At 35.5% G+C, this 24,068-nt stretch overlaps 1 protein-coding gene across 5 annotated transcripts in view; it reads left to right on the top strand.

Moving 5' to 3' along the window:
• LOC150102045 (small integral membrane protein 14) overlaps positions 1-23,500 on the top strand; it is an 81,740-nt gene extending 58,240 nt beyond the window's left edge. For all 5 annotated transcript variants that reach the window (XM_090400061.1, XM_090400060.1, XM_090400064.1 and 2 more), the window contains exons 4-5: positions 11,340-11,488; positions 21,557-23,500. In XM_090400061.1, coding sequence (XP_090256187.1) covers positions 11,340-11,488; positions 21,557-21,604 — 197 coding nt within the window. In that variant the 3' untranslated portion in view covers positions 21,605-23,500. The remainder of the gene's footprint in view (positions 1-11,339; positions 11,489-21,556) is intronic.
• The last annotated feature ends 568 nt before the right edge of the window (positions 23,501-24,068 follow it).

Raw genomic sequence — 24,068 nt, 5'->3', positions numbered from 1 at the left:
GATATCAAGTTTAATGCCACTTTACTTCATAATGTGCTCCATATAGATGATAAACAGTGGAGATAATGCATACTCTTACACCTGTATAAGAAGATGATATGATGTTAATCATACCATCTTCTTATAGATCTACAATTTTAACTGCTTTGAACAATTTTAACTACTTTGAACAATCAGTAGGGAAATTCGTCTGTAATTCTTGCATTCTGTTTTATTTCCCTTTTTATAGATGAGTACTGTGTGAAGGCTCTACTCCATTCATCTGGAATTCAATCTCTAGACCAGGTCTTCTAAATTATGCAGTGTTACTGTGGTGAATTGTTTATATAGCATCAATAATACTTCTACTTTCTATCAAATCAGTTCAAATGCATGCAGTAACTAATCAACACTCTTACAGTGCATCTCCAAACTCACAGAACAAATTTCTCCTCTTTGTTCACCTCTTCTACTACTGCTCTCTGGAACAGTCTGCCATCTTATGTGTTTCCCAAGGAATACAATCCATAGCTTTTCAAGATAAATTTGAACAAGCTCCTTATTGCTGCCAATCTACAGTCTTAGTGTACTATAGGTTGACCAACCCCTTGTGATTGTTTCCCCATAAAATCCATGCATTTCTGGTTGAATACCAGATAGCAATTCTCTTCGATTTTTTCCATCACTATATTGTCACTGCTTTTTTATTTAGCATTCTTTCAAAGTAATCATGCTATACATTTAGAATTCTTCTTTTATTTTGATGTCACTTTTATCTTTCATTCTTTTTATAGCATTCTTTCCTCTATTTTTAATCTTTTTCAATAGCCTTCAGAATATTTTGCCACCTTCCTCTTATTATTTTTTATTTTTATTTATTTTTTTATGTGGGGGCCACATGTTTCTACACAGAAATAGATTTATTAAAACAAACACTAACCTGACAAGTTTCATAAGCTGTTGGACTTATGAAATATAGCAGTTAATACAATGTGTTTTGGTCACTTTGTTTATATGTACCAGTGTTGAAGTGCTTATAGAATCTGTGGTGTATAATTAATTTTTCTGGTCTTTTTTATACAAGCCTTGTATTATTCATGATGTAAGTCCGACAACTTACAAAAGCTAGTCAGGTTATTTTTGTTTATTTTAATAAATTTGTGTTTGGAAACACATGGTCTACATACCTGAAATCAAATGAAGACTTGCTCAACTGCAGAAATATTCATGATTTATTTTCTTTGTTATTATTATTATTATTATTTCCCAAGACCTCGTGGAGTCAAAGACTCATCTGGGAGGTCCTTTTATCACACACACATCTCATCATACCGTGTCTTAAACACACTCAAACTCCTTGTAGACACCACACTCTCAGGCAAGGCATTCCAATCATTCACAACTCTGCAAGAATAAAAACCTGCCTCTCACTCCCCTACTCACACCCTCTTTATACAGTTTCCAGGGATGACCTCTGGTTCTGCCCTGATCTCCCAATATTCTCTGTAGAACTTCTCCACCATTGATCTTATAACAACCCCTTACCAACTTGTAGGTCTCTATCATATCTCCCCTCTTCCTTCTCTCCACCAGACTCTGCAAATTACATCTTCTCAATCTTTCTTCATACTGAACATTCCAGAGGTCAGAAACTACCTTAGTTAGTCGCCTTTGGACCCTTTCCAACATCTCTTCATCCTTCTGAAAACCCAGTGACCAAATCTGGGCACAATAGTCCATATGTGGCCTAATCAAAGCCTCCTTATACAATGGAACAAGAATCTCCCTACTTCTACATGTCAGTGTCCTCCGCATCATTCCCAGAAGTCTTTGTGTTGTCTTCACAGTTTTGGCAATGTGTCCCCTAAATTTTAGATCCTTATCCACTATCACCCCCAGATCTCTTATTTCCTCTACCTCCAACAATATATTCTCACCAAGCATAAATTCTGCATCCCATCTTTGTTTTCCAAATTTTAAAACCTTACATTTTGCAACATTAAACTCACATCCTCATTTGCTTGCCCAATCTCAATTTATTCAAGTCTTCTTGCAAGGCCACAACATCTTCACTACTCTTTATGGTTCGTCCCAACTTTGCATCATCTGCAAACAACTGAATATCTCCATCAAAATCTTTGCCAATATCATTAATATACAAGTTAAATAGTAATGGCCCTAAAACAGACCCCTGAGGCACTCCACTAGTGACTTTCCTTTTCCTGGATATCGCACCCCCATACACAACTTGTTGATACCTATCAGATAGCCAGTCTCCAATCCAGTGCACTAATCTAATATCCAACCCCATCTGCTCTAGTTTGACTGTCAACTTATCATGAGGTACTCTATCAAAAGCCTTTGCGAAATCCAAGTATATTACTGTGTATCCTTCTCCTCTGTCCAAGGAAGCAGTCACTTTATTGTAATAAGTAAGTAGATTACTAAAACATGACCTCCCTTTAGCAAATCCATGCTGTCCATCAAAGATTATACTATTGTTGTCACCCCAACTCTGGATCCTAGTTCTCACAAGCTTCTCCAACAACTTAACCGCAACACCTGACACAGAGATAGGCCTATAGTTTGATGCTTGAGTTCGATCACCTCCTTTATGAAGTGGCACAAGCTTGCCCTCCTTCCACTCTTTAGGAACTTGACCAAGTGTAAGACCCTTATTAAAAAAATATGTCAAGGCAAGTGTCAACTCTCTGGCACATTCCTTCAGAATACAAGGGTATATATTATCAAGTCCCACATCCTTATTTACATCTAGTTTACTCAACTCCCCAAACACCTCTTGCTCACTTACAGTTAGTCTCTCATCCCCATCATCAACTGCTTTCAATCTCTCCATGAAGTTACATTCACAAGATTGAAAGATCTTTATGAACTGCTCATTAAGTATCTCCACCACACATTCTGCAACAGCTGTCTTTATACCATTTCCTCCAATCAATGTCATCCTTCCATAATCATTCTTTCTTTTGCTGGCTACATATCGAAAGAGCTCCCTAGGATTCTTTTTGGCTTCATTAGCTAACTGCTGTTCATACCTCTCTTTAGCTACTCTCACCAACCAAGTCACCCTCCTTGCCTGGTCTTTGTAGACCTCATGAAATTGGTTACTTCCACTTCTCTTATGCTGCCTCCACAATGCCCTTTTTCTCTGTATTGCATGCTTAATCTCTTTATTCATCCATCTCACACCTACCTTATGTAACCTTCTCACCCTTGGAATACATTTAGACATTGCATCTACTAAATAGTTTTTGAAAATCCCCCAAGCTGCATTGATCTCTTTTCCAGCTAACTCCTCATTCCATGCTACACCTGCAAGCTGTCTCCTCAGCTCTTCATAATCACCCCCCTTGTAATTCCACCTGTACCCTTTTTTCACAGGGGTCCTTGCACTGCTAGCAACCACCCAGGTAATCACCTCATGGTCACTTTCACCAATTGGTGGATGATTTGACACCTCATTTATAATTACATCCTCTGATGAAATGACCAAATCCAAGACCCTTAATCCTCGTGTGCCCTCTGTTACATACTGTCTGAGGTAGTTATCCATCAAAAACTCAAGAAACTCATTTTCTTTACTTCCAGTTGCTATCTCTTCATTCCAGTCTATATTGCCATAATTAAAATCATCCATAATAATCACCCTTTTCTTATTTGCTTGGCTTATTTGACTATACATTTCACTATCACCACCATCCACATTACCAGGTCTATAACAACATCCCACCAAGTATTTGATTCTATTCACCTCTATCTCACACCATACTGCCTCAAAACCACTGGCCCTATTTCTCTCTTGCATCTCTACCTTGTATAGACATAACTCTTTCTCTATCATCAATAGCACTCCCCCTCCCTTTTTACCCCTTCTATCCTCACGAAACATATCATACCCTTCCATCTCTATTCCTGTCAGGATGTCATCCTCATCTAACCATGTCTCACTTATTCCGACAATCTTTGGGTGAACAGATTAGTTGACAGCACTATTGCCAAATTCTAGGGAGGTTTTTTTTTTGTAGCTACTTTTACACATTGATTTGCTTTCTTACATTTTTCTCTGTATTCTCTAAGAGCTTGACTTGGCAGGAACTTTGGATATGCTTTCTTCTTTTCTTGACTGCTTTAACTTCAAGTCCAGCACAAAGTTCTGATTTTTCTATCATTTAAACAACCTGATCACATTGCCTCTACAGCTGAATCTCTGTTTTGGTTCTTGTTTTCACTCTTTCATTTTTTTGTTTAATATTTGTGTATTTAAGTCTAAAATTCAGCTCTGAAATCTGCTGAACTTTGATTGTTTTTAAAAACTCTTACTTTTCAATGATATTCAATTTTTTTAAAAAAAAAACTTTCTTTTACTTTTCAATTTTATTCTGTACAAAACTAAATGATCACTTCCTATTTCAAATCTTCTGTATACTCTTATTTCCTGAACCAGTATGAGGATATTACTCTTAACAATAATATAGTTGATGACTTTTTTATTCTTCAGTATTGTAAAAATGTATATTTTTTTATATTGTACTTTAAAATATGTATTTCAATACTCAATATTTCTTCTCTTTGCTTTTTTTTTTATTTAAATCATTTAACTTTACTTAACTTAACAGTTTTAACTTGAGTTGTAAATATTGTTGTTCGAGTCTATCACCTTTAATCCTTTCAGTCTATCAATTTAATCCCCCCCCCCCCAAGGTTGTGACTATGCTACTTCACATGTACGTATTTTAGAATTTGGGAATTGCCTCTGGCTGGATCCACTTTGTCTAAATAGCTGGCTTTTTCTCACACTGATTTCTGAAAATTTATTTGTATTTATGACTACGCCATCAGAGATCGCATAGAGGAACTGTATATCTTTCCAATACATGCAAGAAAAGCACCCAGCACAACATGGAAATATCTCAAATATTTATCTTTAAGTCAAGCAATGTTAAAATCCACTATTCGTCAGTTGTGGCTACTTTTACTCTTAAGGTCCTATCTTTTTATGAGCAGTGCATTGGTCAGGCAGAATCAGGCAAGTTATTTGACAAACAAAACAATTTATTCATGCTAAATCAAGATACATATAAAGGGTAACACTACACATACTAAAATAATCCAACTAAAATTCACTCAATAAAATGACATGAAAGTAATGTAAATTCACGTGTCTGGTTCTCCACTAGATTAATTAAACATTTCTCGCTTAAGCTCAATGACTAATGCAATAATTACGCTCACATATAAATCAGACACGGAAGCAGACTTTACATTTTAGCAGACAAGCAGACTATACACTTTATATTAATTTAACTCGGACTATAACTAGTATTAAGCTTAACTAAACTTTCATATACAATTCCCTCTTCAATATATAACAGTAGCTAATTCCCCTGTAACTCTGCAAACCACTTCACAATTAATTTAACAAAACTGCTTTCCATCTTTTCTCTTGTTCTTTATGCTAACAAACAAAAAAAATCAGCAATCCTTGTCATAAATTTCACATCTAGGAAAGTCCTAAATAAAAGTCTTACTTGCTACTTTGTCATCCAGTTCATTACACAAAATCCTAGAGATCATTGACACCTTCTACTTTCTGGTAAAATTCACATGGGCACTTTTTACGACATCAGTGATATTTCACACACAGGGATCGTCAAGGAACTTGGTGGAAACTCTGGAATAGACCGTCACTGCTAATATGAACTTCCTATCATCATCAGGCTTCAGCTAGCGGGGCGTGGATCCCATCCTTGGAACGGCAGGACACACAGGAAACTCCTCTTAGCAAGAGCAGGTACAGAAAGCCGAAACAGGTTTTCGGCTTTCTGTACCTGAGAACACCCTTCAAGAAAATCGCCCAGATTTTCTTGAAGGGTGTTCTCAGCCACCCGGTGGTCGCTGAGTTAAGTCGGGAAACTCCGTACTTCGTTGACCTTCCCGAATTGCGATAGTCTCAGGTCTTACATTTTTAATCCTGTCTGAGTTATTTCTTTGTCTGTACAATTTTCTTATTACAATTTATTCTAACATTTTTTCTGATTTATTACAGCAAAAATGACTTAATTATTAATCAAATTACAAGTATATTAAATTAATTCTATTTCCCAAGTAAAATCGGTATAGAAGAAATTTTATTCTAAAATCTTTCTATACAAGATTTTACAGTATGAATTTATGCACATCTTTATGTTGGAACATTGTTATAGTCCCAAACAGAAATCCCGGCAAGTACTTACCAATATTATTAGCTTTGTTCTTTCCTCCAAATCTTCCCAAGACATTTCTATATGTCTTGGGAAAATTTAGTTTCTATATGTCTAGTAACAATTTCCCATTCTACTGTTCAGATCTACAACAAGGATCCATTCTCCTTTATCTTTGTTGACTATCCTTAATGCCTCCAATGTACCCATTGCATTTTATTCCTGTAAGGTACCCTCTATTTTTCAGAGATTTCTTATCTTGGTATTCTTCAACCATAAGATTACTTCTGGGAGGTCTAGCTGGTTAAAATATGAGTTCTATGAAGTAAATGCTGTTGGAAACTTGATTAGTTAATTCATTGTCAGTGTGAACCATCTATGCATTGTCTTAATAATACTGTGCTGAACAATAAAAATTAGAATAAATAAAATTAAGATAAAACAGAAACATACTGGGATGCATGTTATGTGAAGTTATTGATGATTCACACTGCAGGGAGTTGTGAATGAGTTTAAACTCCAAACATTTGTAATGTATGTCATATAATATAAGATTGCAAATATCATTATTATCAAGAAAGATGTAACATTCAAAATGTGCTATGTAACGAAATGAACTTTTATTTAAATAATTTATAATTAATACATGCTGTAGTTTGTTAAAACATGGTGAGCATAGATAACTTCTGTAAAAACTATTGTTATAGAACTTCGGTACCAAATTTTTAACATACTTTTTTTTATAACAGACCGGATAGCTTCATCATCATCATCAAATTCCTGACATGTACCCTCAAGGGGTGTACAGGATATGATAGTACTACATGAAAAATTTACATGATTACTAACTTCCTATCTACAATTTTCCTCCAAATCTGTCTGTTACTTGTCAAGACTCCAATATTATCATTATCAGATCTTATTATTATAATTACAGCTATTATAGCCTGTTTTTGTTTAGGAGTGTCCCTTATTTTAAATACATTGGCTATTATTACTCAAAGGGGTATATATATTTTAGGGCATTATGGGTGAGTATAGAAGGCAATTATAGCAGAATAAAAGATGTAGAAAAATTTTGTACATACCTTGTTTGAATACTAGGATGTCTTCCAATTTCATGATCCTGCTGAAGGTTGTTTTTAACGAGGGGAGGAGGAGGAAGGGAGCGTGAAAAATAAATTTGGAAACCCGGATTTTGTGTTAATAATATATATATATACATACTATTGTGTTTAGGGGCGCATATTGGGGAGGGGGGAGAAAGGAGAAGGGTTTACTTATGGTGAAACTGGGGCAGGGGAGAGCGTTAATGGGGTGTGGACCGTTTCATTCGACTGACCATCATCAGAACATTTTTGGAATGAGTAGGGCTATGTCAAGACTGGAAGTTGAATCTGCCAAATAAGGGGCGTTTGTTGTCGCTTAATGGCCAGAGGCGTGGCTTACTTTGTAAGTTCTGGATCGTCCAACATTCAGAAATTAGGTAGGGGTGGTGGACGTTGATTGAATTTTCATCACATTTTATGGCAATAGTTTCGGATATTCTAAGCATTGTTTCATTGTCTTGTTTGTCTATGATTATGACCTTGTCGATTTGGGGGATATGTTTCAGTTCAAGGGCGTGAGCTGCAATTTCTGTCTTCCCTGTACTCTGTGTTTTATTTTTCTTTTTGATGTTGCGATGTTTTTTTGTGTTCAGATAATCCGGAATGGGAATATTGCAATCCCTGAAGTGCTCTTGTAGTCTAGTCCATAAAGACCTAATTGTAGAACCACTAGGTGACGTCACAGTCTTTTTGACAAGGAAATTTGTAGACTATGTTGTGATGTTCGAATATTTCTTTGTGTGCGAGAGATTTAGTGGGTTTTAGGAGAGTTGCTAATTTTTGGTTCATATTCTAGTCCGTATGTTTGAAAATGTATTTGTAGGCTTTGTATGTGTTTTGGATGTATGGCAATTTGATAACCACCGTGTAGGGAAGTCTGTTTTGGTTGTATTATTGCCGTACTGTTTGCGTAACTTATTAGATGTGTGGGATAGTTGTGATTTTTGAAAACCTGTGTTAAATACTTTAATTCTGTGTTAAGATAATCACTCTTGGTTGATTATTTGTAACATCGATAAATTGCGATAGGATGACTGATTTTTTTAACAGAATATGGGTGATATGAATTGAAATGGAGGTAGTTTCCGATATGTGTGGGTTTGTGGAATATCTTCGTAGCTATTTTGTTTTTGTTCTAATTCCTCAGCTAGCTTCATTTCTTTGCCACTCAGGCTTCTTATGTTGATAGTACCGATCTTTAACTCTGGTGATTTGTTCCAGTAGCTGACTTTTTTGCTGTTCGCCCTGGTTCCCTGGCGAAAACAACAGGGGCCTTGTTTAACCGGGTGACGTCCCACCCGGCATGAAATTTTGTCATGTTGTATGATCATTTTCTATATTGATTTAAGCCAATTAAAATACAATTTGGTCAGCTAAATCCCAAATTGCCAGCCCATCCTCGTTCGTTCAGTATCCAGGTAGATACCCAGCAGGGTGCACCACGAGAAAGTGAGGATTGGACATTAGGTCAGAAGCCTTGGTCGGCTCTGCATTCAAGGTCTCCTCTCAGTTATATAGCTTTGACCCTTAACTTCATCTTAAGGTAAATAGTCTGCCTTCTTTCACTTGCAGTTCAAGTTGCTACCTTATCATTTTTGTCCACTCAATGAAGTGCATTGATAATCTTATGGATAGCACTTGAATTGCATACAAATTAAAGCTTTGCTGTTATTTCAAATATTTCCTATGATCTTGCATGTTAGTATCAATAACCAGGGATACCTTTTAACACGTTCATTGCCAAGCTGAAAATTGGAATTTCGTGTGGTGGCCAAATTTTTTTTACTTGATAGCAACATCCACCCGATAACGCATGATCGGCCACCAGGTGAGAACTTGCATCACGCGATATCACGTGATTGGCAATGAACGTGTTAAAAGGTATCAGACAAGGATGGTTTTCAGGTGGATCTAACCAGTCTTTTTTTTATCATCATTGTTATTATCTTTGTCATCTTCATCCTCAGAACTGGATGAAATTTGATAGCATTTAGTAGGATGGGATACCTTTTTATTTTGCTTCAGACAACATAATTTGCAAAATCTGATATTTCACTTTGTGGCAAAACTGTTTCATCAGATGTATCACTGAGAAACAGTTTCTAGTAATGTCATATTTATTCCTATAAATGCGCTTTCATAAATAACTTATAGACAAAAAAAAAAAAAACAGAAAAATACTTATTGCGCTGATGTGTCTAGTAGACTATACTTAATGACAGATGGCTCAATATTCAGAGTATGAGGTAGAAAGTATTTTACCTTGGGTATAATAAATGTTAAAGATACCAAGCAATTTTAAACCTGGTTTTACTCCATTTCCCAAGTAAGCAAACAGACAAACCAGTCAAGTTTGCACCTGCAAGTGTTGCAAGTAGAATAAGCTCTGTTCGCTAATCTTAATATTTACCCTTAATGCCAAACACATCTCCTAGAGGAGATGTATGATGTTTTGTATTAAAGGCAAGGGGGCCACTACCCAGACCGTTTCGACCTTTATTGAGGTCTCGTCAGTGGGATCTAGGCTAGAAATACCAAGATTTTAGTAATACAGAGCTTATAAGTATTTTACCAGAACAAGTAACCATAAGGTGTTTTAACCTTATTAAATAAAAATCTCAGGAGGAGATATAAATGTAGAAAGTATTTTACCTTGGGTATAATAAATGTTGAAGATACCAAGCAATTTTAAACCTGGTTTTACTCCATTTCCCAAGTAAGCAAACAGACAAACCAGTCAAGTTTGCGCCTGCAAGTGTTGCAAGTCTAGCTAATCCTACAGGTAGTGCAAGACCAAGGCTACTCATGGTAAAAGTAGAAAGATCAGCTAGACTTGCAACACTTGCAGGTGCAAACTTGACTGGTTTGTCTGTTTGCTTACTTGGGAAATGGAGTAAAACCAGGTTTAAAATTGCTTGGTATCTTCAACATTCAGAGTATGAACAAAAGAACCTTGCACAAAATTTTAATTATAATGATATAGTATTGCTGCAAGTGGAAATAAGTCATTATACTCCATAGGCCATTGGTGACTCGTGATAATGTTGTTGATGAACTGGCTTGAAGTGAAGAATATGTATGAAAATAAGGCCGTAGTCAGTTTTAAATTGTAGCAAGTTCCCAGAAGTAATTTATGTTGATTAAATTTAGGATTTGAGTGAAGAGCTTCAGTTTGTGGACAGTGAGTAATTGCAGAGAATTCTGCTTTTACTCATATGCTGCTTCCATCTCCTACAACTCTCAGGAGGTGGGTAGCAGCAGCAAGGATTTGGGAGTTGATAGTGGATGATGATGTGTGTGTGTTTGTGGGGAAATTTAGTATTCAGAAGAATACATTGCAAAAGTTGGGCAGTCAAAGAATTGCTGCCACAATGCAAAGTACTTAAAAGTAGAGATAAGGAAGTGATAGGACTATTGTGTAAGGTACTTATTAGACTACATCTGAATTGTTCTTTACATATCTGGTAACCTGGATATCTGAGAGTAGCTAAGATTGTCCTAGGATAGAAAAACATTAGCTGTGAGGATGGTTTGAGAATGCACTTTGCAGATAGACACTGGTAGTTTGATTAAAAGGCTGAAGTCAGTGACACATGTCTATCAGATCATTTATGGAGAGGGAGGAGAAAGAGCTGTCTTGTGTGAAATTGTATGAACATGTATCATTATTGAAAGCTGTACTATCTTCTAAAGAAAATACACTACTTTTGGCTATTCATTATAACATTATTCCTGTGATCGCTGAGTTCTCTGAGTGAGAGTTGGCTGCATAAAGACATTTTAAAGGGGTGTGTTTTTTTAGCATAGGGAGGAGCTTAAATACATTCCCTTGCTCATGTATAACATATGGATATATTAAAGCAAGATATTGTAGTTTGTAGATAAAATCCTGTAGGGAGATTTGACTTCATGTCAATGTGTAATACCAATAAATAAAAGCTTAAAGTTATTGTATTTAACTTAGATGTTAAGTCAGTAGTACAGAAAATATATTTTTGTAAATGAAAATTAAAGATAATTCCCATTTCAGTTCCAGGGCCAGAAGGCACTTCGCCAAATTCTCTTGATTCAATGTTCTTCCTTATTATAATGGGCTGGGCAATGATTGCAATGGTCTTGTATTTTCTGAGGCCCAAGTCCAATAAGAGCAAAGGAGATGCTAAACCAGTTAACAATCAGGTGATTAATATATTTATTTAAAAATATTTCTGAGTAATACAGTTAGAAAATTATCTTTTGTTTTGGCTGAATTTCTGTCTAGAGCTCATCGTAAAGTTACTTGAAAAGTCTCATGAAGTATGACTGATATTTGAAACATTTATTTATAGTAGCTGTTTATTTATAGTCAGATGTTTGTGTAATTACATGTATTGTGTTTCTTTCAAAGTCATCTAGATTATCATTATTGTTACAGGCACCTCCATGAAGTCTGAAGGCAGGAGACGCAATTTATCCACCCGATCTATCATACATCTCCTTGAACTCATTAATAGACAAAATGCTAACAACTGACTCTGGAAACCCATTGTATTAATTCTCAACTCTGCAAGTGAAAAATCTAGTCCTCATGTCCCTAATAACCACACTTTTACTCAACCTCCAGGGATGACCTCTTGTTCTGTTCCTTCTAGCTAAGTACTGAAACCTTTCCCTTGCATCAATCCTATAAAATCCTTTAAGTACCTTAAATGTTTCTATCATATCTCCTTTTTTTTTGCCTATCAACCAACTTCTGTAGTCCGCAGACCACTCACCATCTTAGGTTGCTCCTTTGAATTCTCTCCACTTCCTCATTCCTGAGAAACCCAGGAGACCAGATCTGAGCACAGTAATCCAGAGGTGGATGTATGAAGGGTGTATAAAGAGGAATAACAACTTCCTTATCTTTTATTTATTTGCTTGTTCTTCAATAGCCAAGTAATCCTATAAGCTACCTTAGAAGTTTAACCTTTAAACTTCAACCCTGTCTACCAACCCTTAAATCCCTAGCTTCGATTTATCCCAAAATGCATAACTTTACACTTTTTGCATATTAAACTGATAGTCATTATCTTTTTCCCAAACTCACAGCCTATTTAAGTTCTCCACATTGCCTTGATTATTACTCTACCTAATTTCACATCATTAGCAAACAACTGAGTATTTCCTTTCAGATTATTTCTTATCTTTTATGTACAAATTAAACAGAAGTAGTCCTAGCACTCAACCATTGCAAAATCCAGCAGAATTATTGTGTAACCATTTTCCTTATTCAACTCAGCTGTCACTCCATTATAAAAAGTTAGTAAATTACTAAGGCATGATTGACCCCTTCACAAAGCCATGTTTCCTCTCATCGAGTATCATATTCCTATCCACCCATTCCTGAATTCTCTTTTTGGCCAATTTTTCCAGTACTTTTACTACCACTCCTGAGATACGGATTGGTCTATAATTTACTACTGTAGTCTTAGAACTTCCCTTATGCAAGGGAATTATTTTGCCCTCTTTCCACTCTCTTGGAACTCCACCAGAGCTGAGATTTAAAGAGCCTAGTCAGATGCATTGCCAGCTAATATCCCATCTAATCTGACAGCTGTATTCACATTAAGATTCTGTAATATTCCAAGAACCTCTACTTTATTATCCACTTTTATTTTCACATAAGCCTGTTGCATATGTCACAGTATTAACCTCACTTTTATGATATACCCTTGCAAAGTCGTCACTCAGTAATTCAACTATTTTATCTGCTTCTGTCACCTCATGGCCACTCATTAAGGTTATTCTTCATAGTCATTCTTCCTCTTACTTGCCACATAGCGAAAGAATTCTTTGGGATTTCCCTTGGCCTGCTCAGCTAGTTTTTACTTGTAATCTGATTTTGCCTTCCTTACCATACTGGTCACTTTTCTTGCCTGACTTGTGTACTGTTCATCATTAACTACCTGATTAACTCTCCTTACCTTAGATACACAATTTAATATAGCTTCCTCTAGATGCTCCTTAACTATCTCCACTGCACTACTAACATCCATTCCTTGCAGGATTTTATTCCATGGCACAGTTTCAAGCTTACTCCTAAGCTTGTCATAATCACCTGCCTTGTAATTCTGCATATATCCCTCCTTGACAGAATATTCCTCATTTTTTACAATCTTCCAAGTTAAGAATGTATGGTCACTCCCCCAATCAGGGCAGTTTGGCCACCTTAAATGTTGATCCCTTTCAATGCATTCCAGGCATTATAAGATTGAAACATTTGTAGAAATTATTTGATGCTTTAACCTTTAAGAAAAGGTACACAATACACTTGTCACCCCCAGTAAGATATTTAAATTTAGTAATTCTAACAGTGAATCATTAAGTTAATTTTGAAAAGGTAATACTAGCAACTAGCAGTATTTCTGATAAATGCATGTTGGCATCTTGTATATAGTGCAAACCAATTTGACATTCTGTAAATTCTGTTAGTTTTTGATAGCTGAGTTTGCATATTATTTCCCATCCCATGTAAACTCCTGCAAAATGAACCAACTTCATGAATTTAGGATATAAGGTTGATCAACAGAACAGCTGATCTTTACTCATGGTTAGATATCTTGGAGATCTAGTGTGGCTTGCAAAAGAACTATGATTGTATAGCTAGAGTTCCAGATTATCTAACTCTTAGCCAACCCATGGTACCCATATTGCTTTAGTTACAGGCTGTTGTAGTTGGGATTTTCATATAAACATCTGTATAGTTTTTATAGCATTTTGGACAGGAGTTTGTGCAACAATAATTATTTTTATGATATGGAGTGAAATGAAAATCTCTATAAGATTTAAGTTTCATAAATCATTCTGGTATTACTATTGATGTGCATGCTGATGCAAAATTGGATTTTACTATGCTATTATCAATCTTTGTAGTTCTGTCTGTTATGGCTAAAGAATTGCAGCAATTTATGCATCATTAAGTATCTCGTCTATATTAACACGTATTTGAAATTTTCAGTTTGAACACATGCATGCATGTTAATATAATGACATCAAATTAAATGCTGTCAGCAATGTATGTTTCCTATTTTTATTTTTAATATATATGCTGGTCAACTTTCCATTTTCATGGAACAAAAAAGCTGTCTATTTTTTGCCATTTCCACCCAAGTCATTTAATAAGTATATGCTTTCTTCTCAATTTTCCAAATGCTATAGTGCCCTGTATTTTCACCTGTGCTTTTCCTCCAGCATGTAAATGGCCTTATCTCAATAATTTCAAATCATAGTTTTGCTGATGGTACTTTCTTCTCATACTCATTTGACAAGTTGTGTTCTATGAAAAAGCAAGCAACATGAATCACTTTTCCATTTTCCAGTGGAGTTGAGGGTCACTCTGAACTTCATTGTTACCAGAATGGTTACCATGAAGTTCAGAGTGACCCTCTGAACTTCATTGTAAATATATAAATAGGCTTACAACCTTTATGGGGTGAGATTTACATAGAATAAACTGCTCAGAGGGAAATGGAGGAATTATCGATGCCAGTTCATTGAACAGTATAGAAATATCTATAGAAAAGGCAGAAAATCATGTCTGATAGAGAATGGAGTGAGTCTGTAATAGAGAAGTTATTTAGATGAATCAGTCTCAGAGTATATAGGTGACATTTTGGAATAAGTCAACGTAAATGTGTGCGCCTCGTTTTTATCATTTTCAAAAGTGATTTTCTACTTAAATTTCACCAGATGAAATTCTCAAAAGGATTAATATTACGAAGAAACTTGTACGTACTCTTTTAGTTTTCCATAACAGTTTTTATTCACATATTGGCCACTTGCAAGCCCCACTAATGCCTACTATAAAAAGCAAAGATGATGGCAATAAAGTCCAATGACGACAGAGTACACCAGGCATCATAGTAGTTCAGCAATAAATCCAATGATGATGCTATCAAGTGTTGCAGCTGTAGACTAGATCACAGACATCAAAAAAAGGCCTATGTGATTTCTGTCACCAATGGTCATATGCTCAGTGCATAAATTCGACAAATCAGCATACAAACTTCTTGCGAACTTGAACCAGCCCTTCTTCTGCCCACTGTGCCTCCCTTTAGTGAAACAGTTCCTAAACTTAGAAAAACACATTGAAAGCTTGGAGCAGTGTCTTGCTACTAGTGACCAAACCTTCTCCTGCAAAATCCAATTAATTGAACCAAGCTAGAACAGATCCACAGTCAGCACTTAGATGAAAAACCACCAGCCACCAATACCAGCCAGTTACATAGCCTCATTGTGTCAACGGTGTACGACCTGATCGAGGCTGAAAAGCAAAAATTTAATGCCATATCCTCAATTTCCATACCAAAAGTGATGATTCATTGAAGGAAGATATCACCAAACTAATAGTAAAATCCAGGTTTGACGACATCAGGTGATTTCACCTGTAATCACTTCAGACCTAGGAATAAAAAAAAAAGGAATGGGATGACTTTCCTGCAACTAGAGAAAGTAAGTTATGACACACGTCGGTGAGTATATCAGAACTAGTGGCATCTCTGAATAATATCAGTCCATTCTCCCCAATCATGTGTATGAGCCAGGTCTGACATACAAACTTTTACTCAGCATGAACAAGGATGACAACCTTGCAAATAACTGAAAGAAAAATGACAAAACTGTGATGAAACGTGGTACATCGGCAACAAAAGAGGAATTCTAGAGCGAAAAATCAAGTGGTGTTAACAGCCAACTTGAAAACCAAAGTATCAGTATTGCATAGGGAATGTGTATGACTCACTCAGTCAGCAACAAACTCCAGAGACTTTCAGATCCATTTTACAAATATACGTGGTCTGCTCTAACCTAATGGTTTCCACTTCCAGTCTGCAAAACCCTGCTTTTCCTGACAGAAACCCAAATTTCAGACTCTCAAAGCACTACTGATCTGAATTTCCTCAAATACATGTTCTTTGACTCCTTTCAGCTCAAGGGCGATGTTTGTTTTGATATGCCGTGCCAGAGAGCATTTAACTTAGAATCTCCTGATTACAATCTACTTTGGCTGAAAATCTCACTGCCCCACCTCTCCCAATACCACCAACCACTCTCAACTCTTTGATTTTCTCTTACTGAAAGTTGAAAGCCTTCAATTCAACTTTCCTAGCATTGAGGTTATCTTCCTTGGCAAGTTTCAATATACACAGTCAGCCAGCTTTCCTTCTCTAACTGCACAGACCAACTGGGTAGAGATGCTGAGACATTTGCCATCACCAATGACCTTATGCAAATTGTTCCACGCTAAACTCCATCCTCTAAGTTAGCCCTGGTACTCCAAAAGATGTGCCAAAGCTGTACAAAATGAAGAACCAAGTACACCACAATTGGATATCATCATTCCTTTTCTCACCACTTACACCAAAGCCTAAAACAGCTGCAAGAAAATAATCAGTGTACATCAAAAACCAATTTCGAAATTGCCATAAGCAGGAAACTTGCATTGTGACCAAATGGCAGCCATGCATTTTGGTTTCTGTCCAAAGCAGTTGGCCACAAATTTTGTCGTATACTGATACTGCTTCCACCACTTCTGTACCCAGATGGGTCTACAGCATCATCACCCACAAAGAAAGCCAATCTCCTGGCATCATACTTTTCCTCAAATTCCTGCATAGATGATTTTGATAAATGTCCCCCCCCCCCAACCATTCCAAACATCCAACACTATGCCTCTCCTAACCTTTCACCAGGAAGTGATCAGAAAAATCCTATCCAAATTAGCTCTCTCACTCCACCCATGCCCTGGAAATTAGCCTATGCCCAACCTACTGGAGAGAACATCAACAGCCAACGTCTATGCTATCTTATAAACAATCGCTGGTATGGATTCTCCAATACAGAATCCAGAGGTGTCGCACATCTTTGGATAAGCAGCACAGAAATGTTCATAAAGTGGTTGCACTAGATATCTCCATTGCTTTTGACTGGGTCTGGCACAAGGGCCTATTAAGCAAGCTTCCATCATATTGTCTCTGTTTCTTCTATACATCATTGACCTGCTCCAGCCTGACCACCAGTTAAATACAGTTTTGCCAATGACAGTACATTACATTCCTCCTCCTCACTTGACAAACCTTGCACCAAACGAACCACTACAATTCAGAGGAACAATCTCTGCTAGCCTAAATTTTGATCTCCAAACCATTTTTCAATGGGACTCAGATAACTTTCTCAATTTCAATGCCTGCAAAACACAGCTCTTCCTTATTTCTCACAAATAAGAACCATATTATCCCAGCCTTACTTTTGACAACATCTAAATCAATAGGCAAGATGAGATATCTCTCTCTGTTTCCCCCCCCCCCCTTCTCAGGATTACGTTGACATCGAGACTCTCTTGGCATAAACACATTACCACCATTGCCTTCTCATCATCCAAAAAATTAGGATTCCTCTTTTGTTCAAGGCTTTATACGTGAACAGATATTAACCTTGTACAAATCCACTTATCCACCGAATACTGCTCGCATATCTAGGGAAGGTGCCTTAAGAACTCCCAAAAATACTCGATACAGTATAGAAGAGAGCAGCCATACTAATTAATCACTCATCTCATACCAATTCACTCCAACCACTCTTGCACAGGCATCTAGTATCTACTGCATACATCTTCTATAAATATTTCCATGGTAAATGTTCATTAGAACTGTTCTCAGTAATTTCCCCGATAGGAACTATAATAATAATGTTCTCTCTCTACCATATCCATTGAAACAAGTGCGGCTACCACCCATCATCCTTTCAAAGTCAAAATCCATACTCATAGAACAAGTTTCTCTTCCTCCTCCATTCTTACTGTTGCTGTATTGTGAAGCAGCCTTCCTTCCTGTACAACAAACTGAGCAGCTGTACTGGACAGAATTATATATTCACTTTGTATGAATATACTTTTATTCATACATAAACTTACTACGTCTACATATTTAATCAGATAAGTCTAGACAGACTCATTCTTCTCTCCCAAAATCACAATGAAATATTCCCTCTGTACTTGAGCATTTGCCAACTGATCCGCTTTAGCCAACTGATCCGCTCTCTTGTTTCCTGCAACCCCAGTATGTGCGTTCAACCAGCAGAACTTGATTTCCCATCCCGATAGAGGGAGATTCCAAACCAGCTTTCTTGTCTGTTCTATTAACGCTATATGGTTGTTCTGGTTTTTTTGTGCTGTCTATAGTGCTTATACTGTCACTATAAATTGTTGCTGTCTTTTGATAAGAGGTGTTGACTTCTAATTCCTGGAGATGTATAAGTGAATGAACTATAGCAAGTTATTCTTCTTGGTTGTTGGAACAAAGAAGATGCACTCTAGAGCAGCATTTTTGTATAATGGACTGCCTGTTATATGCAACAAAAGAACTGCTGATATTCTCTCCAATTTTCTTCTGTCAGTGTATGTATGGAATTCGTCACTTTCAGAGCGTTCCTTCTTAATATTTGTTTTCTTGGCTGGGTGAGGCCACTTACTGTAGTGAAGCGGACGTTCGTAGCAATTTGGATCAATGTTAGAATTTTTGTTAAATCTTCCGGAAGTGACTTCGTATATTAGAGATAATTCTTGTATTTTCAGGCAGATCGGTGTAAAAGCTGCCATAATGCAAGCTGCCTTGAAAGATATTGTACGTATGGCTATAAGGCGTTGAACTCTAGCTTTTGTCTGTTTTTCTTTGATTTTAGCGAGTGTTTCCAGGCAGGTGCAGCATAAGATATTAATGGTAGTATAGCTATGGTATATATTGTTTTCAGCGCTCATTGGCCTAATCCCCACTTAATCCTTGTCGACTTTGCTAGAAGGTTTACAATTTGTAAGCTTTTTTCAGCAACATATGAGATGTGCTTGTTGAAGGTAAATCTTTCATCTATTATTACCCCTAGGTATTTTAGCTCACTGGCTACCTCGAGAACTTCTCTGTTTAGGAAGACTGTAACAGGTTGCTTTGATTTTTTACGTGAGATATGAATCACTTTAGACTTGCTGCTATTGAATGTAACTTTCTTCTCGCATGCCCACTTTCGCTACTGTTTCAGTAGTGAAAGGAAGTCTTAATAGCGAGTCTTAATAGGAGCCTTGAGGGCAGCCATGTTTGACTTCTTTCGTTACAGCTGTGGTTTTTAATAGCATGGTTGCTCTTCTGTCTGTAAAATAATTTTTTGTGAGATCAAGTAAGTTTTTTGGACATTTTAAATCTCTTAATTGATTGATTATGGCTGGCCACCACACAGCATCGAAAACTCCTTGCACATCAACTGAGATCAGTGGTATGTCTTTTTTTTGCTGTAGACTGTCTTCTGTGAACTCTTTTACTTCCATAATTGCATCTACTGTGCTGGATTGAAGTCTAAATGCGTATTGATTGATGCTTAATAGGTTTCTTGAGTAGACATAGTGCATTATTCGGTTTATCAGAAGTTTTTCTAGCACCTTTACCAGCAACGTTTATGAGACTGATTGGCCTGTATTTGCTAATTTCGTCGGATATTTCTTTTCCTGGTTTTATTATGGGTATAATTTAGAACGTTTCCATTGTAAAGGAAATCTCCCTCTTTTTAGGCATTCATTGTAAACTGTTGTTATGAATTCGGGGAATTTGCCAAATGCTCTTAGTAGTATATCGATGGTTATTCCGTCCTCTCCATGAGTTTTACTTGGATCCATTGATCTTAATACTGACTCGATTTTTTTAGTTGTAAATAAGTCATCGTTAGGAGTATCTGTCTGTTTTCATTCTTTGTAGGTTTTGTGGATTTCTTCATCTGTTGATTCAACGTCATCGGGAATAAACTTGTTGATCATAATAGCTGCAGTTTCTGCTAAGTTTTTAGTGTAGGTACCATTTGTTTTCTTGATGGTTGATAATATAGGTGTTGACTTATTCTTGCTTGCTGCTAATTTATATATGCAATTCCAAGGATTCGATATGGTTGAAACAGTACAAAATTTTTTCCATGATTCTGTTTTCGCGTTTGTCATTTTGGACAGATAGCTGTATTTGGCTTTGTAGTAGTTCTGTTTTCTGCTCTCTCTTAAATCTTGGTTAATGTATGTTCTTTGATATAGTGATCTGAGTGCGTTTACAAGTTTTCTTAGGACTTAATTTGGCATTCCACCAAGGTACTGATTTTCTTCCTTCGATGTTTAGCTTCTTGGTTATTCTGAGTGTTTGGTTGCTGGATTTTTTTCAGACCTGATGAAAGCACGTAAGCAAGAAAGTCTATATTGGCTTTTCATGTTGTGAGCTTCTTTTCAGGAAGAATGACAGAAAAATATCTTTCAAAATATATTTGGCTCATAACTTATTGAGTGAAATATATAGGAGTAATAATATTTAGTTTTCTCTTACATGTGTGAAGCCATTATTCAAAAAATGTCTAACACACATGGCTATTAAACAACTATGTATAAACAGTATTTTTATTGACAGAAATTAATGTGTTCTGCATTTGTATGTAGTATCCGCTTCATTGCATTATAGAAAACTTTATGCTAATTTCTGGTAGAAAGTTGGCAAAACTTTAGAGTATTATAGCAGCCTTACACATTATTATACTGCTACTTCAAACTTCATAGAAGCAACATTTTTAAGTAAAAAGCAAATTCTCCACATTCTCTGACTAGAGGAGCAAAATGTTGAATCATCACTACATGATTAATATTTTATTTGTTCCGTAGTAGAATTTTGTGCCATGGCCCATACCAGTTAACAATGTGTATTCGTTAAAGTTTTGTGAACTGTAACTCTGTGAAAATTCATGGCATTCAACCTTCTGCTTATCATAGATATTTATTGGATTGCTTGCGGCTACTCACATCTTGATACAGATTATCCAGTTGTAAGATGAGGGAACCAGCCTTTCAAGGAGTGTTGAGCAGCCTGGTTACCTCATTTTTCTGGTTTCTGTCTTTATTTTTGCTTATCTGGCCATATAATGGATTCATTTGTTATGTGGATTTCCATTTTGGCATACTGCTGGCAGGAAACTGTTTAAATGCTGTGCAATAAGTCATTTTTACCAAATGAAAATAACTCTCATCCTTCTCTGAAACACTGGCAACTCTTTCTGTATATATTCATTTCAACAGACCAATCAAAATGACTATATTGAATTGTTAATTATCTTTACAGGACAAAATTTGCATAACTTCCATTTTCCTGCAGCTGGAAGATTATTCCATGATTTCTGGTAGGTGCGTGTTTCTCTCTAAATATATGTATTCTTCCTTTACAGGGTCCAAGCAATCAACCACCACCACCACCTGATAATTCGGTGCATTAAAGTTTTATAAAGAACACATGGATTTTGGAACTCTTTGTATTGATAATGGACCTGCATAACTGTTCTTTCAAGAGCAAGGACTTTCTTTTCCTCACATTTACAGTTTCTTGCATTTTTTTTAATCACCAAATGGGAACACAGTTTATTTCACTTGAGTAATGAAGTAGATATACATTTTAAGTTTGTGCTAATTTCTTTATTATTCAAATTAAGATAAAAATTTTAAATTAACATAAAATTTACTTTGCATTTTATTGTGAATATAAATGTGTGGTATCTTTAAAAATTAAATTAATTTTGGCTTTAGAGTCTAGAATAAGCCTGAACTTGACGGTATTTTTTTAAAAAAGTCAGATGCTACTACAGTTAGTAGTTCATTTTATGCAATGATGTCATTTAACTAAAACTAGAAAACAATGTAGATTCCATTGTAACAGATCTATTTGTCTTCGTTTTTCTTTTATAAAACTGTTCAAATTTAACTACATTAAATGCCATTTTCAGTAAAGAATACATATAAAATATCAGCAGATAAATTTTTAATTTAAATGCCAGTTATAGACTTTTTTATTTGGCACATTCAGCTTCCTTTCAGGATTGCAAGAATATATAAATATATAATTATTATGGTTAATGCTTTGGTCTGTAGTAGAATGATCATGATATATAATTTCAAATTTATTTTAAAAATTAACATAATTGGACACGGTGGTTTCCCATATCTTCCTGACCATTTTTAGCTATTGTCTAATAGTCTTTAGTTTGCCTTGAATAATGTATATCTCAATCAGGATTGATTTATGTAACTAAATGAACAGCACAACAGGGAGGGTCCAAATGTATTTGTTTTTATGGCCTATGGAGTGGATAAGTCCTAAAGCCTGCTTTTGGCATGCATTTAAATTATCACCTTCTATAACTTTTCATTATAAAATTGTGAGATGTCTGTGACTTGTGCTGAAATACTTTTTCCTTATATAATGTGATGTTGAACTGAAAACTTTGTTTTATATGCATAAGGATAAGGGAAAAAAAAACCTGTATAAACTGTTCTAGTCTAATGTAAATTTACATATAGATATAAAGGGTTAGCGAGAAAAATATATGGATTTAACCTTCTAACTGTAATTTTAATTTCTATATCATGTTTTTGTGGACACAAATATATATATATATATATATAAATAGTAAGAAAGCCACTTATCTCACCAATTTGCTGGTCTAGCATAGAATATTAAGCTGCAAATGTGGAATGCCTTGTGTTTTTTCATTTCATTCTAAATACAATGGCATTTTTTTTTTTAATTTCGAAGCAGTTAGTCACTGCTTGTATTACTCATTTAAGTTTATGTATATCTAGTGTAATTTTTTATTATCAAAATGCTTTTCCAGTGAAGGTGTGTTCAGATTTCCTGTACAATATCTGAAGAGGCAAAATAGAATAATAATACAATTGTGAAGGTGGAAGAAAGGGGAGGGATCTGTTTTTAGGAATGTAAAATAAAATTTTGCACTTATGTAAATATGAATAGAAAATTATATGAAACCCATACTTGTATAGGAAGATTGCTATTCTAATTTGCTTTTGTGATTGTGAGATTTTGATTCTTTAAATATTTGCATATAAGGTTGAAAGCCTGAGTACATAGTGCCTATTATAATGCTATGTTGGATGCGCATAAGTTATGCCAACATACAATATTGTAAAATTAGGGAATGTATGTAAATTGACATATTTTATCATGTTAAATTTGGAAACAAAACTTCTTAAAACCACTTAGGATTGACTGTATTTTGGATTTTTAAACATATATATAAATATTCCAATAGCACTAAAATATCTAAACAATGTAGTCTGACTTATGATTGCCCTCAAATAAAATGGGTATATGGTAACTATGCTTTTAATTTTTCTGTCATAATCCAATTAATTTACACATCCATAGAACTATAAATAGTTATTAATCCCACTTTGTGTAAAACTTCTTGATTTTTCTTGTAAAACTACAATACCATATTAATGTTAATTCTTTGATTAGTTTAGGAAATATGTAATTTTTTAATATTTTGTTACTTGCATAAGGGAGACAGAATGTCAAATTAGTTAACTCAGAACTATCATTCAAACAATGTCATATGAGCAATATCAGTGTGAGAGAGAAATGACAAGTGTAGACTATGGCAATTTCAGGCAGACAGTAGCAGCATTTTTATCCTGACAATGCAGTCTTAACTACATGCATTATTAGACACTATTTTTCCAAAAATACTGCACTTTAAAAAGCTCTAACTAGCAATGTATGGTCTTAGAGGAGAGAATAACAGATTTCATTTTCTGCCTATTGAGTTTTATTATACCTAATTTAATTTTATTGAAATTTAACAGGTGTAGTAAAACATGATGTATATCTTTTTGTTGATGTTTCACAAATTGCATCTTACAAATTCTTGATATGTACACTCA

This window comes from Typopeltis vanoorti, chromosome 11, assembly GCF_054136105.1.
Source record: "Typopeltis vanoorti isolate ZY-2024b chromosome 11, IOZ_Tvanoo_1.0, whole genome shotgun sequence".
NCBI classification, from domain to species: Eukaryota; Metazoa; Arthropoda; class Arachnida; order Uropygi; family Thelyphonidae; genus Typopeltis; species Typopeltis vanoorti.
This window is presented reverse-complemented; position numbering and strand designations above follow the sequence as displayed.